At 43.0% G+C, this 14,141-nt stretch overlaps 1 protein-coding gene across 3 annotated transcripts in view; it reads right to left on the bottom strand.

The window, feature by feature from the left end:
• Window positions 1-12,593, bottom strand: part of LOC119967608 (peroxidasin homolog) — a 285,117-nt gene extending 272,524 nt beyond the window's left edge. For all 3 annotated transcript variants that reach the window (XM_038800359.1, XM_038800361.1, XM_038800360.1), the window contains exon 1: window positions 12,279-12,593. In XM_038800359.1, the coding sequence (XP_038656287.1) occupies window positions 12,279-12,448 (170 nt within the window). In that variant the 5' untranslated portion in view covers window positions 12,449-12,593. The remainder of the gene's footprint in view (window positions 1-12,278) is intronic.
• Between the last annotated feature and the right edge of the window lie 1,548 nt (window positions 12,594-14,141).

Genomic DNA, 14,141 nt, shown 5'->3' with positions numbered 1-14,141 from the left:
ACCAGGCTGATAAGCAATGGGGCACTCAATAGCCTTCCCAGTGTAGCATTCATTTAGTTACAATGTTTTCATTTTTCTATGGCACAGCATTTAAAGACAAAACTATTTAATCTAATTTTAATTAACTTTGGTGACATACTGAAGGAGATAGTAAAAGAATATCGAGAATTTTTTTTTAAAAATGGCAATGAACAATCAGCATGGATTTCAAAAGGAAAAATCTTACTTTTTGTTTATAAAATGTTTTTGATTGGGTTTTTGAATAAAGTATATTTACCGTTATGTACACAAAATAGAATATATAGAAGGGAACACGCACAAAAAACAAAACAAACAACAACAAAAAAAGTTAGAATAAAATAACTGGTAGGGTATTATGTGCTAGCTCAACAACAGCAGCTCTGTACAATTGGCAGTACTGTTTTTAGCACATAAGTAGGTATCTGTTTGTGCGGGTGGCAACTTATTGAATACTTGGAGGTAGTAACAGAGAGAGTAGACAACATTGAATTTTGAGGTGGTAACACAGAGAGCAGACAATGATAATACAGTAAATGTTATTTATCTGGATTTTCAAAAGACCTTCAATAAATTGCCCCGTAATAGACAACAGGTCAGAAAATGTGGAATCAGTGGATAGATGGCAGGATCAATTGCTAGCTGGATTCAAGCAGAAGGCAGAGAGTGGGAGCAAAGAGTAGTTATTCAGAGTGACAGAAGCTAGGAAATGGTGTTATACAGGGATCAATGCTGGAACCACTGCTCTTCACAATTCGACAGTGAAAGGAAAAACACAATTTCTAAGTTTACCCATCTTGAACGTCTTAGATCTGGACTTCAGTAGGGAGTAGATCTTCCAGTTAAACTGTGGTTGGGGAATGCATGTACTACCTTCTTTGGCACGCAGTCCTCGACACACTTACTGATTAGGTCTAAGTGGCATATTATTTTTTTTGTTAAATTTAGAATACTAAATTTGTTTTTTCCAATTAAGGGGCAATTTAGCATGACCAATTCACCTATCCTGCACATCCTTGGGTTGTGGAGGAGACACTGGGAGAATGTGCAAACTCCACATGGATAGTGACCCAGGGCTGGGATCGAAGCCAGGTCTTCGGCTCAGTACTGGCACACTCATCTAGGCTGATTGCTGAATTCTTGAATATGGATCAGTCCACTGACTCCAAGAAGCCATGAAGAAGTTCTTCCATTGCCTCGGACCACCACTGCACAACCTTCTAAATCAGATCCTCCCGTTTAGGTTTCTGCTTGTATGCCGGGAGAAGGAGCACCGTCTTGTGGTCCGATTTTCTAAGATGTGGTCAGGGGATGGAGCATTCGGCACCCAGGATGTTTGTGTAGTAGTGGTCAAGGACGCTAGGACCCCTGTTGAGACGCGAGATATGTTGGGATAATTTTAGCAGTACTCGAGGTTGGCCTCTAGTATGGTCCCTAGTATGATAGTCCCTATCATACTTGGGACTAGTAGGGATACTAGTCCCTGGTATGATTAACAAGGCCTCTGTGAAGTCCATTTCAAGGTTGTTTATAGTGGTGTACAATTCATCAAGGTCTTCTTCACTTCCATCTGGGGTGGGGTTAGACTTGTGATGATGGCAGAAGTGAACTCCCGCAGAAAGTAGTGCGGGCAGCACTTCTCAGTCAGGTACTTCAGGTCCGGGAGCAGTAGTTCACAGGATTGCACCAGGAAGAGTGGGGGGGGGGGGGGGGGGGGGGGGGGGGGGGGGGGGGGGGGGGGGGGGGGAGTTCACGAACCAGTCAAGGCCCAGTAGTTCCACAAGGTCGGGTCTGCCTTTCGGCATGTTCAGATCCCCTTGGGTTCTTCACTGCTTTCCGGGTGGTTAGGTCGTGTTTCGGTCACTGACAAGGTCTTTCTGGGTCGGGTCGAGCTGGGTCGCATTTTCTGATTCAGCGTCAGTGGTCGGATCGGGCGCTCCCGAGATTGAGCCTCGATCAAGGCCTGGTCGGGCCTCCATGGCAATCTTCTTCTTTCCCCCATTCAGGTGAGTCGAGTCACTGGGTTGGCCTCTCTAGGGGCGGGTCGCATGAGTGCTACACATATGAAGTTGTTCCTTTTAACTTCAATGAATATTAGAACATCTCACGGCACTTTTTCAATAAAGGAGTCCTGGGTCCTCAGCTAAAACATATTGGGTCAGTTTTTCTCATTGCTGTTTGTAGGAACTTGCCATGTGCAAACTGCCTGCTCTAATTCCCGACAGCACAACAGTGATTACATTTCAAAGTTACTTGGCTGTCAAGTCCTTTAAAATATCTTGATGTTGAGAAATGTGCTACAGAAATGCAAGTTCCTCCTTTCTTTAATGGAAGTAGTACCAGTGAACCGTTAATAACTCTTGAGATTAAACGTTCAAAGTTGCCAAACCGAAGAGAATAATGTAAATTACTGTGAATGCTGGAATCTGAAACAAAAGCAGAAAATACTGGACAATGTCAGCAGGTCTGATAGCTCCCTTCGCTCCACAGATGCTAACGTTGAGAGGCTGTATCAAAATGTTAGCTCCCTTCTCTGTCCACAGATGCTGTCAGACCTGCTGAGATTATCCAGTGTTTTCTGTTATGTTATTGAAGAGAAGAACGGGCTGTGTGGTCATCAGATTTGTGTCTGGCAATCATCAGATTTTGATTTTTGTTGTAATGCAAGCACTTCATCTCTGTTAAAGACATCTTCTGCAATGATAGGTTGCTAATTTCATCTTTCAGAACAGGACTCCATCGCAGCACATTAAGACTCACAAGAAGGTTCCCCCAAACAGAAAAAAATTAAAAGCTGCTAATCTACGCACTGGATTGCAATCTGAACAGTTAACCCTAACCAAGCTCCATTTGAAATTTGGAATTTAAAACATTCGAAGAATAATTTGGTAGAATAGACTCAACAACTTAAATTGTTCCCTTTCTGGACAAAACAAAATTGATTAGCGTTCCATTAACAGGCCACATCACTGAATTTCTTTTTTAATTATGAGCTCCAACTTTCTGAACCAAGTTTAATGGGAAATTAATTTGCAAATCCAGAAAGTTCTTAAATATCAGGGAAACTAGGAGCAAGGTAGTACTTAGGTGAAGTAAACAGTAGGTTCAGGGACGGCATGGAAGCGCAGTGGTTAGCACTGAGGACCTGGATTCAATCCCGGGTCACTGTCCATGTGGAGTTTGCACATTCTCCCTCTGTCTGTGTGGGTCTCACCCCCACAACCCAAAGGATGTGCAGGGTAGGTGGATTGGCCACCCTAAAAATTGCCCCTTAATTGGAATTTGTTTTTTATAAATTGGGTTCTGGAAATTTGCACTCATGTCAAATGTTTTCTTTCCCGGAACTTGGTGACTGATTTTCTTGTTAATAACAGCACAAGTTGTCAACACGCCATTATGTTTCCAAGAAGATCTGACCCATTATAATCAACTTAAGCTTTGGTGTTGTCTGTGAATCATATTGAGACAAACTGACATCATGCAAAATCCACTTTGATAGTATAAAATAAAAAAAAACAAGGGGATTTTATTGCGAGTATAAAATACGTCAAGTAATTGTTAGTTTCACCGTGTGTGATTCCACAAAATTGAAGCCAAAAAACTAACTGAAAAAAGTTGATCGAAGCATCAACAACTTTTCACCAAGCTTATATCCAGAGTGGACTGTAGGCGCATGGCAATTTTACTAAAATGTGTGATTTACAGTGTGACCGTACCAATGTGAATCTGTGTAGCAAATTAAGTCACCTGCAGCTTTTGCCGGAAAGATCCTTTGAGAACAAATTAAACATTGATTTATGGCGTTTCTACTATTCTGGCAGTAAAAGCAGCTCCAGCAGATATCTGACTTTATTTTCCGTGTTTGGTTATTTGAATCCAACCTGGCACTGCTCCAAATTACTCCACATCAAAAGCATGCATCGGCACATCACACTTTAGAACAAATCTTGCACATTAAATGTGTGATAATTCTGTGCCACAACAATTTTCACATTAATACACTTAATAATGCATATATCAAAAATATTTTTTGGCAACAGTCTCGAACCATGAAAACTAGTAGTTTGCACCCAACGTGCGCATTTTTAAAAATCCACTGTTAGAACCACCTCCTACAAATGGATGTTCTGTCATGAAAAGGAGGCTGCAATTTAATGCAGCATCACTGGCAGAGCAAAGGATATCAAGGATTCATCATCACAGCAAAAGTACCCATCACTCTTTGCATGTCTAAAAAAGAAACTTGTACTGTAAAGTAAGAGCCTCACTTATTTCTGTATCAAACCAATTCTGCATCAAAGTGAGAAGGTGGGACTGAGCCATACTATGAAAAAACGAAAGTTCTTGTGACCGTGACGAAATACTTAGATTATAAAACAAATTAAACTTCAGTGAAACAGTATTGTTTTCATCTTGTCGGTTGTAAAATACAAAATTGCCATTAAACGGTAGATTTAATTAAAGTAAAATTTATTTCCGTTCAGCAGCTGTACGCAATTACAAAGTGCAGAAAGTTCAATGATTAGCCACTGCATCTTGATTGACTTTCAAAAATTCACCTCTAAAATTACACGGCCGTCACCTCCCCCACTTCTCACAATTACCCCCATTCCGCTCGGTGCCCAAACTAACTTGGGATGTTTTTAGGCCAATTAGATAAATGTTTCTTATTTTCCCAGTGAGTGATGAACTTTGGAATACATTGTCAGATTTTATATTGCTTCCCTACAGCGCTTCAAAGGGAGCTGGAGTGTTCTTGGCTGGGGCAGAGGTCACTTCTAATAAAAGGCAAAGCGATTTAACAGTTGATGCAAGCAAGGTCAATGTGGTCTCCTGGGCTGCTTATGTTCGCCTGAGGGGATCAGAGAGCAATTGTCCAGGTTTCCCTCTCCAATGCACCACCCATGCCACCCCACCCCCTTGATTTATTTTTTCACCTTCGGTTACGGTTTCTGAATTCATGACAGAACTTAACGCTCCCCAACCAGTGGGTTTGTAGGTGTATGTGGGGAGGGTGGGACCTAAAATTTGTTGGATGGGCTTCCCACTGTTTCTCACCCACCCCATGTTCTCTGCAGTTTTAAGCTGGGGAGAGTGAAGACATTTCCTGCCCAGCTTCAATTTTCAAGCTAACAGAATGGGTTCTGGAGCATGGGGAAGCAAAATTAATTGGTTTCAGATCTCAGGTGGAGGGTGAGGGGGGGCAACCCCCCGACGGTCAGGTAACCAAAGAGCCCCGGCCTCTCCAGTTACACCCCAATCCCTCTCTGCTCACCATCTTCAGGCCTCCTATTTCTCCTGCCCCGAGACACCCAAAACATACCTGTTCGTGGAATCCTGGGAGCTGATTGCAGTCCCAGCACTATGTACAGCAGCTTCTGGCGCTGCACCGACTGAGCTACCTGCCAATCTGATTGGTCGGCAGCTCTTTAAAAAGGGACTCCCTTCAGAGTGAAGGACGTGTTCCCCGTTGACTCCTCGGATGGTGGGAAGGAAAACTACCAAGCTAAAAATTCTGACCGATGGTTCTCCCAGGAAATGACATGACTTCTGGAGGTAAGAAGTGTCCAGCAGTCATCATGATTGTGGGGGAAGGCCAGATGGATCAGCTGGGCTTTTCTTCCATGTAATTTTTGTTTGTACATTAAATATACATGAAGAATTCCGCAATATAAAAGGTATTCTCTTTTCAGAGAGTACATCTCAACTACATCTTGATCCAACAACGTTTAAGATAGCTCCATCCATGAGAATCAGTAAGTTAAATTGAATATATATAAATTGTCAGATAAACCTGGTCTGTTGTTTTTTTTTTAAATTAATTTACGGAATTTGGACGTCGTTGGTTAGGCCAGCATTTATTGCCCATCCCTACTTGGCCTTCAGAAGATGGTGGTGAGCTGCCTTCTTGAACCACTGCAATCCCAGAGGTGTAGATACACCCACAGTGCTGTTAGGGAGGAAGTTCCAGGATTTTACAGCAGAGACAGTGAATGAACAGTAATATTTTTCCAAGTGAGGGTGGTGAGTGACTTGTAGGGGAACCTCCAAGTGGTGGGGTTCCCAGGTATCTGCTGCTCTTGTCCTTCTAGATGGTAGTAGTTGTGGGTTTGGAAGATGCTGTCTAAGGAACCTTGGCGTGATACTGCAGTCCATCTTGTAGATGGTACACAACGCTGCCACTGTTCGTCAGTGGTGGAGGGATTGAATATTTGTGGAAGTGGGATAAATCAAGCAGGCAGGTATGTCTTGGATGGTGCTGAGCTTCTTGAGTGTTGTTGGAGCTGCACTCATCCAGACAAGTGGAGAGTATTCTATTACATTCCTGACAAGTGCCTGACTTGGACAGTCTTGCTGCATTTTGACATGGACTGCCTCAGTGTCTGAGGAGTCACAAACGGTGCTGAATATTCATCAGCGAACATCCCCACTTCTTACCTTATGATGGAAGGGTGATCATTGAAGCAGCTGAAGATGGTTGGGCCTCAGACACTACCCAGGAAAATGCCTGCAGCTGAGATGATTGACCTCCAACCACCACAACCATCTTATTTTGCGTAGGGTATGACTCCAACCAGCGGAGAGTTTTCCTCCTGATTCCCATTGACTACTTTTTGCTGGGGCTCCTTGATGCCATACTTGGCCAAATGCTGCCATGATGTCAAGGGCAGTCACACTCACCTCAGGCATTCAGCTCTTTTGCTCATGTTTGAACCAAGGCTGTAATGAAGCCAGGCGCTGAGTGATCCTGGCGGAACCCAAACTGAGCGTCCGTGAGCAGGTTATTGCTGAGTAAGTGCCGCTTGATAGCGCTGTTGGCTCCTTCCATCACTTTTCTTGTTTCAGATTAATGGATGAAAAGCTACGGCAAAAACCAACTGCTTACAATAAGGGGACAAAGAATATGGTTGGCTCAGATAAGGAAGGAATCAAACATGAAATTAACATGGAGAAATGTTGGCAGGTGACTGGCAGATTTTTTTTTTTAAAACACCATCTCAATTTTCCACCTTTCGGTTAAAAAAATTAACATAGCCCACAAACGGGCAGCACGGTGGCACAGTGGTTAGCATTGCTGCCTACCGCGCTGAGGACCCGGGTTCGAATCCCGGCCCTGGGTCACTGTCCGTGTGGAGTTTGCACATTCTCCCCGTGTCTGCGTGGGTTTCACCCCCACAACCCAAAGATGTGCAGGATAGGTAGATTGGCCATTCTAAATTGCCCCTTAATTGGAAAAAATAATTGGGTACTTTAAATTTATAAAAAAAAAACATAGCCCACAAACTACCTCAGTCAAACTCAGTGGCGTGCAGAGGGGGGGGCCGACGGGGCATTGGCCCCGGGCATCCATTGGATGGGGGCATCCAATCAGAGAAGGAAATAATTTTTTTTTTTTTATTTGTTTTTAAAATTTAGATTACCCAATTATTGTTTTCAATTAAGGGGCAATTTAGCGTGGCCAATCCACCTACTCTGCACATTTTTTGGGTTGTGGGGGCGAAACCCACGCAGACACGGGGAGAATGTGCAAACTCTACACAGACAGTGACCCAGAGCCGGGATCGAACCTGGGACCTCAGTTCCGTGAGGCGGTTGTGCTAACCATTAGGCCACCGTGCTGCCCCTGAAAAGGAAATAAGATAGTAATTTTAAAATTTCAGCGGTGATAAATCAATTTTTGGAGGCTCACCACACTGCAGAGGCAGTTGTTAGCCCTTTATTCCTTTAACATGGTGTACCCTTTCTGTCTAGAGAAAATGGTGCTTCTCCCCATCCCCCCACACGCATGCGCATGATGTACGTGGTGCAACCATCAAAAGCAACAAGCAGACGTGGCTGTTCGTTCCTGCGTTTCCTCGAGTCATAACTCGTCTTTTCTTCAGCTTTTTGTGCATCTAGATTAGTTCTTTTACCTACTCAGGTCAGTGAATAGCTCTAGAACAGGTGCAACTACGTTTTTTATAGGTTTTTTTGGTGATATTTAATGAAATATTTACGTGGGATGTAGTAAGAGTGAAGCCTGGATGATCAGAGGACTGCTATGGCATTTAATCTCGGAATAGGAGACATTTATTCCTTAACATGCTAATATTCGAATACAGATACCACTAATTTGAACCTATGATATAAATTGCACAAAATTATCAGTGGAGAATCAGTGTGAAATAATTTGATACGAAGGAACAAAGAAATTAAATATGGTTTATCCGTCTGCAACTGACCGATTGTTTACCATTTTCTTCCCATTTTCTCATGCGTCTTACGGTTTTTGAGATAGAAAATGAAATGTTACGAGTATTTTGTGTACAACCGAGTGGAGCACAGAACAGGAAAAAAAAGAGGGCCAGAGTCGAAGAAGAGTCCCATCAAAGAGGGGCATTAGATGCATGGATAAAAAGAAGTAAAGAAGAAGTAGGAGAACCTGGAGAAGTAAAAGATGATGTGGGTGCAGAGAAGGATTTTTCTGATGCGGATTCAGCTCGGTCAGAACACAATACTCTCTCTCCTCAGTCTCGTTGTCAGAATGATGATCCATGTGAAGAAAATAAAGAAGATTTTAGCATATTTTTGCAAAGAAGCGATTTTGGCTGTTTGAAGACACCGATTCCAGATCATTTGAAGATGATAATATTACAACATGGCCCTGAAAGATATCAGAATAAAAGTGGTCCATTTGCTGAGAAGGATGGGAGATCATTTTCCAAACAGTGGTTTGATAAAGTTTCCACAAACGGAGAAATTGTGGAGAGAAAATGGTTGTTATACTCTCCATATCGGAAAGCATACTACTGTTTTGTTTGCTTTTTGTTTTCAAAGGAGCATTTGTCGTCTGTGTCAAACTTTGGAAAGGAAGACGGTTTCTCCACTTGGAGAAAATTAAATCCAACAATACCTGACCATGAGAAAAGCCCTTCTCATAGAGCTCACATGAGGGAATACCTGAACCTCGTAGTTCGACTCCATCATTCAACTACGATAGATGCTGAACTTCAACAGCAAATGTCTGCTGAAAAGAAAAGATGGAAAGCTATAACTGAACGGATTGTCGAGGTTATATCCTTTCTGGCAAAACAGAATCTGGCCTATCGTGGACATCGAGGAGAAGGAATATCTGGGTTATCAGAGCCAGGGAAGACAGTCAGTGAAAATACAGGAAACGTTCTAGCAACAATCAGACTTTTGGCCAAATATGATGACATCTTAGCAAAACACTTGCAGAGAGGGAAAGAGAAACCAAAAAGTGTCACCTACTTGTCCAACAGAATTCAAAACGAAATAATCAATCTTCTTGGTGAAACTGTCAAGAAAAATATAATTTCCTAAATTAAGGACGCAAAATATTTTAGCATAATGCTGGATTCAACTCCAGATATTGCCCATGAAGATCAGGTTTCTGAAATTCTGCGTTACGTTCATATTGATGAAAACAGAAAAGTAGAAATAAAGGAGACATTTCTGGGATTTTTTCAAGTCAACAAGAAAGATGCAGTCAGCCTGGTAAATAAAATTCAGGAAAAATTGGAAGAAGACAAAATTTCCATGAATGACTGTCGTGGTCAAGCATATGATAACGCAGCAGTTATGGCTGGAGTGAGAGGAGGTGTTCAACAAAAAATTCTTGAAGTTAACCCAAAAGCTGTGTTTGTGAACTGCGAGAACCACAGCCTCAATTTGGCCTGTGTCCATGCAAGTGAGGTTCAACCTGTTGTTGTTACATTTTTTGGCATTCTAGAAAAACTCCTTACTCTTTTTTCTTCATCTACTTCTCGTTGGGAAGTGTTAAAATCATTTGTCACTCGGACTGTGAAAAGACAGTGTGGCACAAGATGGAGTTCCAGCCATGATGCTGTGCAAGTAATCCACGAAGAGTGTGACAACGTTATTGCAAGCCTTCAACACCTGCTGGAAGGAGAATTTTCAAGGGAAACTAAATCTGATGCAGGATCGCTACTGATCACTATTCAACAGTTCCCGTTTATAGCTTTATTAAATTTTTGGTACTCAGTTTTATCATCAGTGGAGAAAGTCTCAAAACGTTTGCAGGATCTGAAAATGGGGTTCCATGAAGCTTCTTGTGATCTGAGAGGACTTATTCATATCTTGAATTTGAAGAATGACGAAATTATCCACAATGCAATAGATTTAGCCAGTGAATATTGTGAAAATTGGGGAATACCAATTGCACGAACAAGGAGAAGAATAATAATGCCTGGAGAGTCAGCAAGAGATAGTGGACTGACGGCACAAGAAGAAATGAATAGAGTAATGGTAGAGATTGTGAACAGATTAAAAACTGAAATTGAAGACCGCAGTGTCCGTCTTCAAAGACTCAGTGACCGATTTTCTTTTCTTCTGAACTTGAATTCAGTAGTGATTGAAGATGAACAAGAAAGAGAGAATTTTTTTTAAAAGTTCAGACTTTGCAAATTATTATGACAATGATGTGGTTGCAATTCAGTTATATGACAAAATTATTGATTTTGTGATGCTCCTTCGAGCTGGAGGGAATAGAGTTCCCCCTGATCCTAAAGATGCTCTGGAGTCTTTACTGCAGTATGGGAGGGATGTCTTTCCGACGCTGTGTGTTTCATACAGATTACTGCTTACAATCGCATTTTCAGTCGCAAGCTGCGAAAGGTCATTTTTAAAACTGAAATTAATAAAAACATATCTGAGGTCTTCTATGTCACAGGAGCGACTGACCAACCTGGCTTTAATAAGCATTGAAACAGAATTTCTCACAGCTGATGTAAAAAGTGAAGTAGTTCTGGTGTTTTGTGACAGGAGGTATCATTTGGGGAAAAGAACTTAATAAATTTGATTGATTTATATTAAAATCAAATAAAGCGTTTATTTCATGTTTCATCTGTGTTTATATATTCAAAATGTTTTCCTTTCTCATAATATTTCTCAGTATATTAGGCCTTATACTTGAGTCTTTGGGGCATACAATCAAGATTTGCCCCGGGCATCACCAGACCTCTGCACGCCACTGCACCAGGGTAAGAGCATCAATTTCAGGAAAGTATATTTAGTGATGCAGATTCTAGAGTCCCATGAGGGCATGGGTTACAGACAATAACAGAGGGAAACACTTCTCTCCCACCCCACCAAAAAAGGCAAAATTGTTGACATCAATTAATGGCATGCATTGTTTTCCACTAGGCTCAACAGTCCATTTTGTTTCGACACACAGCCTGTTTGCAAAGCGAACAGGAGCGTTGCCCTCTCTCCCCTCCCCCGTTACGGATTCGGTACAAGTATTTACATTCCACTGTGAGAATAAAGTCCAATAATCCTGACAATGCGTCTCAGCACTTCGATGGAAAAAATGCTTCCTGAACCAATAACGTTTCGATTACGTCTTCCGATCCCCTCCCCCACCCCCCATTAAAAAGTAAACCAGGACTCGATTGAAAAAAATATCCGCTGTCCTTTACCTACATTCGATTTTAATACATAACCAGTGTTTAATCAAAAGTGACCACGGTTGAACAACGTTTATTTCTCCCAAGCTACAAGTTTCTTTAGCATTATGAAAAGCTGCCATTTGGTCTGATCTCCTCAATCCAGTTACCCATAGCTTCCAGGTCATGCACAGAACATTATATTTTACACTTGGTCAATGGATCGAATCGGAGTCACTGAAGAGAAGTGCCCGACTCCGGGCGAGCTTCAGTAGGCGCCCTGTCAGGAGACCCTGCATTCACAACTAAATGCAAACATTCTACAGAAGATCTTTTGTCTTTCTTTTCTGCGTCTCGCTTTAAAATGTGGCTTTTAGATTATGAGATATCACCTCCCCCCTTCCTTAAAACCAGATGTGCTGTGTCTAAACTTTCCACTCAACAATACCTTTGGCTCCTTGAAACACATCCTCTTTAGCACCATGTCTTCAACAACCATCATCGTCTGTACAAGGCAACTGTTTTCTAAAATACTGTATTCCACCACCACCCCAAATAAAATCTATCGAACAGTTTCAATGCAGGCAGTTAAGGCAACCGATTAGAAAGACAGAACCATCCCAATTTACAGAATGTTCTGCAAAATTGGAGACTATTCACAGGTCCAGGGGGAAAAAGATGCAAGTGTCTTCATAAACACACTACTGTGTCGCACACTTAACTCACTGGTAAACATCAATCAAAACAGTGGCTTAGAGCCTGGGCTTGCAGCTGCATCTAATCCCGGTAAAGCACTACAGCAAAGTCAGTGCTCAGTCTGCCCTCCCATGCAAAAGCTGTGCCCATACTCACAGGATTGTCGTTTGCGGGGAGACGGCAGGTATGTGCTCCAGCGTGAGATGCATGCACCTCACCGTGGTGCGGAAACAAAGGCACCGGCTGGGGCAAGCAGTGCTCCGCGGTGGGAAGGCGACCAGGAACATCCATACTACCGCCGGGAGAGAGTGGGTTTTCCAGAGCATTGCGGCCGCTCTCACTCCAGCCTCTTAGGGGCGAACACTCAGTGCACTGGGAAGGGGAAGAACAGCAACAGGAGGAGGAGCAGAGTCCGTAGCAGAACAACCACAACCTCCCGCTCAACCTAACCCGGCACCCCGGGCATTGTGACGTCAGTTGATTGACAGCGGCATCTTGCCCGCCCGCCCGCCCGCCGCACAGCCAATCAGAGAGGCGGGAAGCGTGCCAGCACGTTCGGTTGCCCCGTCAAAGGGCTTCGCAAAGGGGCGGGAGAGCGCGCGACTTCCCCAGAGGAAAGAGGTGGCAGACGCCTTCTCTCGTCCCTTGTGTGGGTTTCTGACCCGCTCCCTTCCCCTCGCGATGTGGCCCCTTGCTGTGCAGGAGTTCTTGCACACGGGCGCTGATTTGTTTTCTTTTTAGAAATTAAAACGACCAAAGTTTTCTGTTTCCCGATTCTAATGGTCGAGTTTCTCGTCGGGGGGTGGGACGTGAGATACGGTGTAGCCAGATGCCCTCTGACAAGATGTGGGATAAAGAATATGGAGCAGGATATGGAGGTGGGCGAGGAGAGCAAACTGAACTAGAAGCGAGGAAACCGGGAATGGGATTTAAGAGCAGTTTCTCAGAGTGGGTAGCGGTTCTGTTCTGGGACCATTTCTGTTCACTGGCCGCACATCAGTGATTCAGATGGGACATAGAAATACCCAAATTTGCAAACGATACTAAAGTGAATTGGCGCAGTTTGATATAAGGAGTATGCTCTGAGTAAGGGAAAGCTTGAGTGATGTGGAAGAGCAGAGAGTTTTACAAGTTCCGGTTGAAAAACAGTTCATCAAGTGGGTGATTATACAAGCTAATAAAAGACGGGATTTTATGGCAAGAGGCGTGTAAAAGTTGCGATGTAATAGTGAATGGGTGTAAATCTTTAGTCAGCTGGCTGTGGAGTACTCCGCAGTGTGAATTGTTTCAGCCGAACTGCCTGCCTTTTGTAATTTCTGTAAGAAGTCTTACAACACCAGATTAAAGTCCAACATGTTTGTTTGTTGTTTCAAACACTAGCTTTCGGAGCACTGCTCCTTCCTCAGGGGAAGGTTTGAAACAAACATGTTGGACTTTAACCTGGTGTTGTAAGACTTCTTATTGTGCTCACCCCAGTCCAACGCCGGCATCTCCACATCATTTGTAACTTCTGTGCAAGGCATGGATGCTTTGACCTGGAATTTGGAGAAATAGCTCAAATTGGAGCAGCTGGCTCTGGAACCTTGTCCTTGAAAGAAGTCGTGTGGAGACATCCCTATTGATTTGACACCAGTATAATCTTTAGTGCAGTGTAAGTAACCGTACCATGTACACACGCACATACACACACAGTGGCTGCAGATGCATCATTTGTTACTAAGATGGCAATAATGTTTCAGAACCTTCAGAAAAACAAAAATATACACCGAGTGGGAGTCAGTCGAGTTAGAAAGAACAAGCTTGCGCTGACTATCGTCTTTCGCAACATCACGACATCCACCCTCCCCCACCCCCGCCCCTCAAAAGAACTTACCAGCCAATACATTACTTCTGAGGTTTTGCAGTGTAATCTTGGGCAATTTTGCACACGTTAAGATCCCCCAAACCTTAATGAGGTGAATGATGTTCTAGTGATGTTGGGTTGGGATTTAACTGGTGGCCAGGGAAGCAAGGAAATAA

Source organism: Scyliorhinus canicula, chromosome 6 (assembly GCF_902713615.1).
Source record: "Scyliorhinus canicula chromosome 6, sScyCan1.1, whole genome shotgun sequence".
In the NCBI taxonomy this organism is placed as follows: domain Eukaryota; kingdom Metazoa; phylum Chordata; class Chondrichthyes; order Carcharhiniformes; family Scyliorhinidae; genus Scyliorhinus; species Scyliorhinus canicula.
The sequence above is the reverse complement of the archived record's forward strand: the minus strand, read 5'-3'. Positions and strand labels throughout refer to the sequence as shown.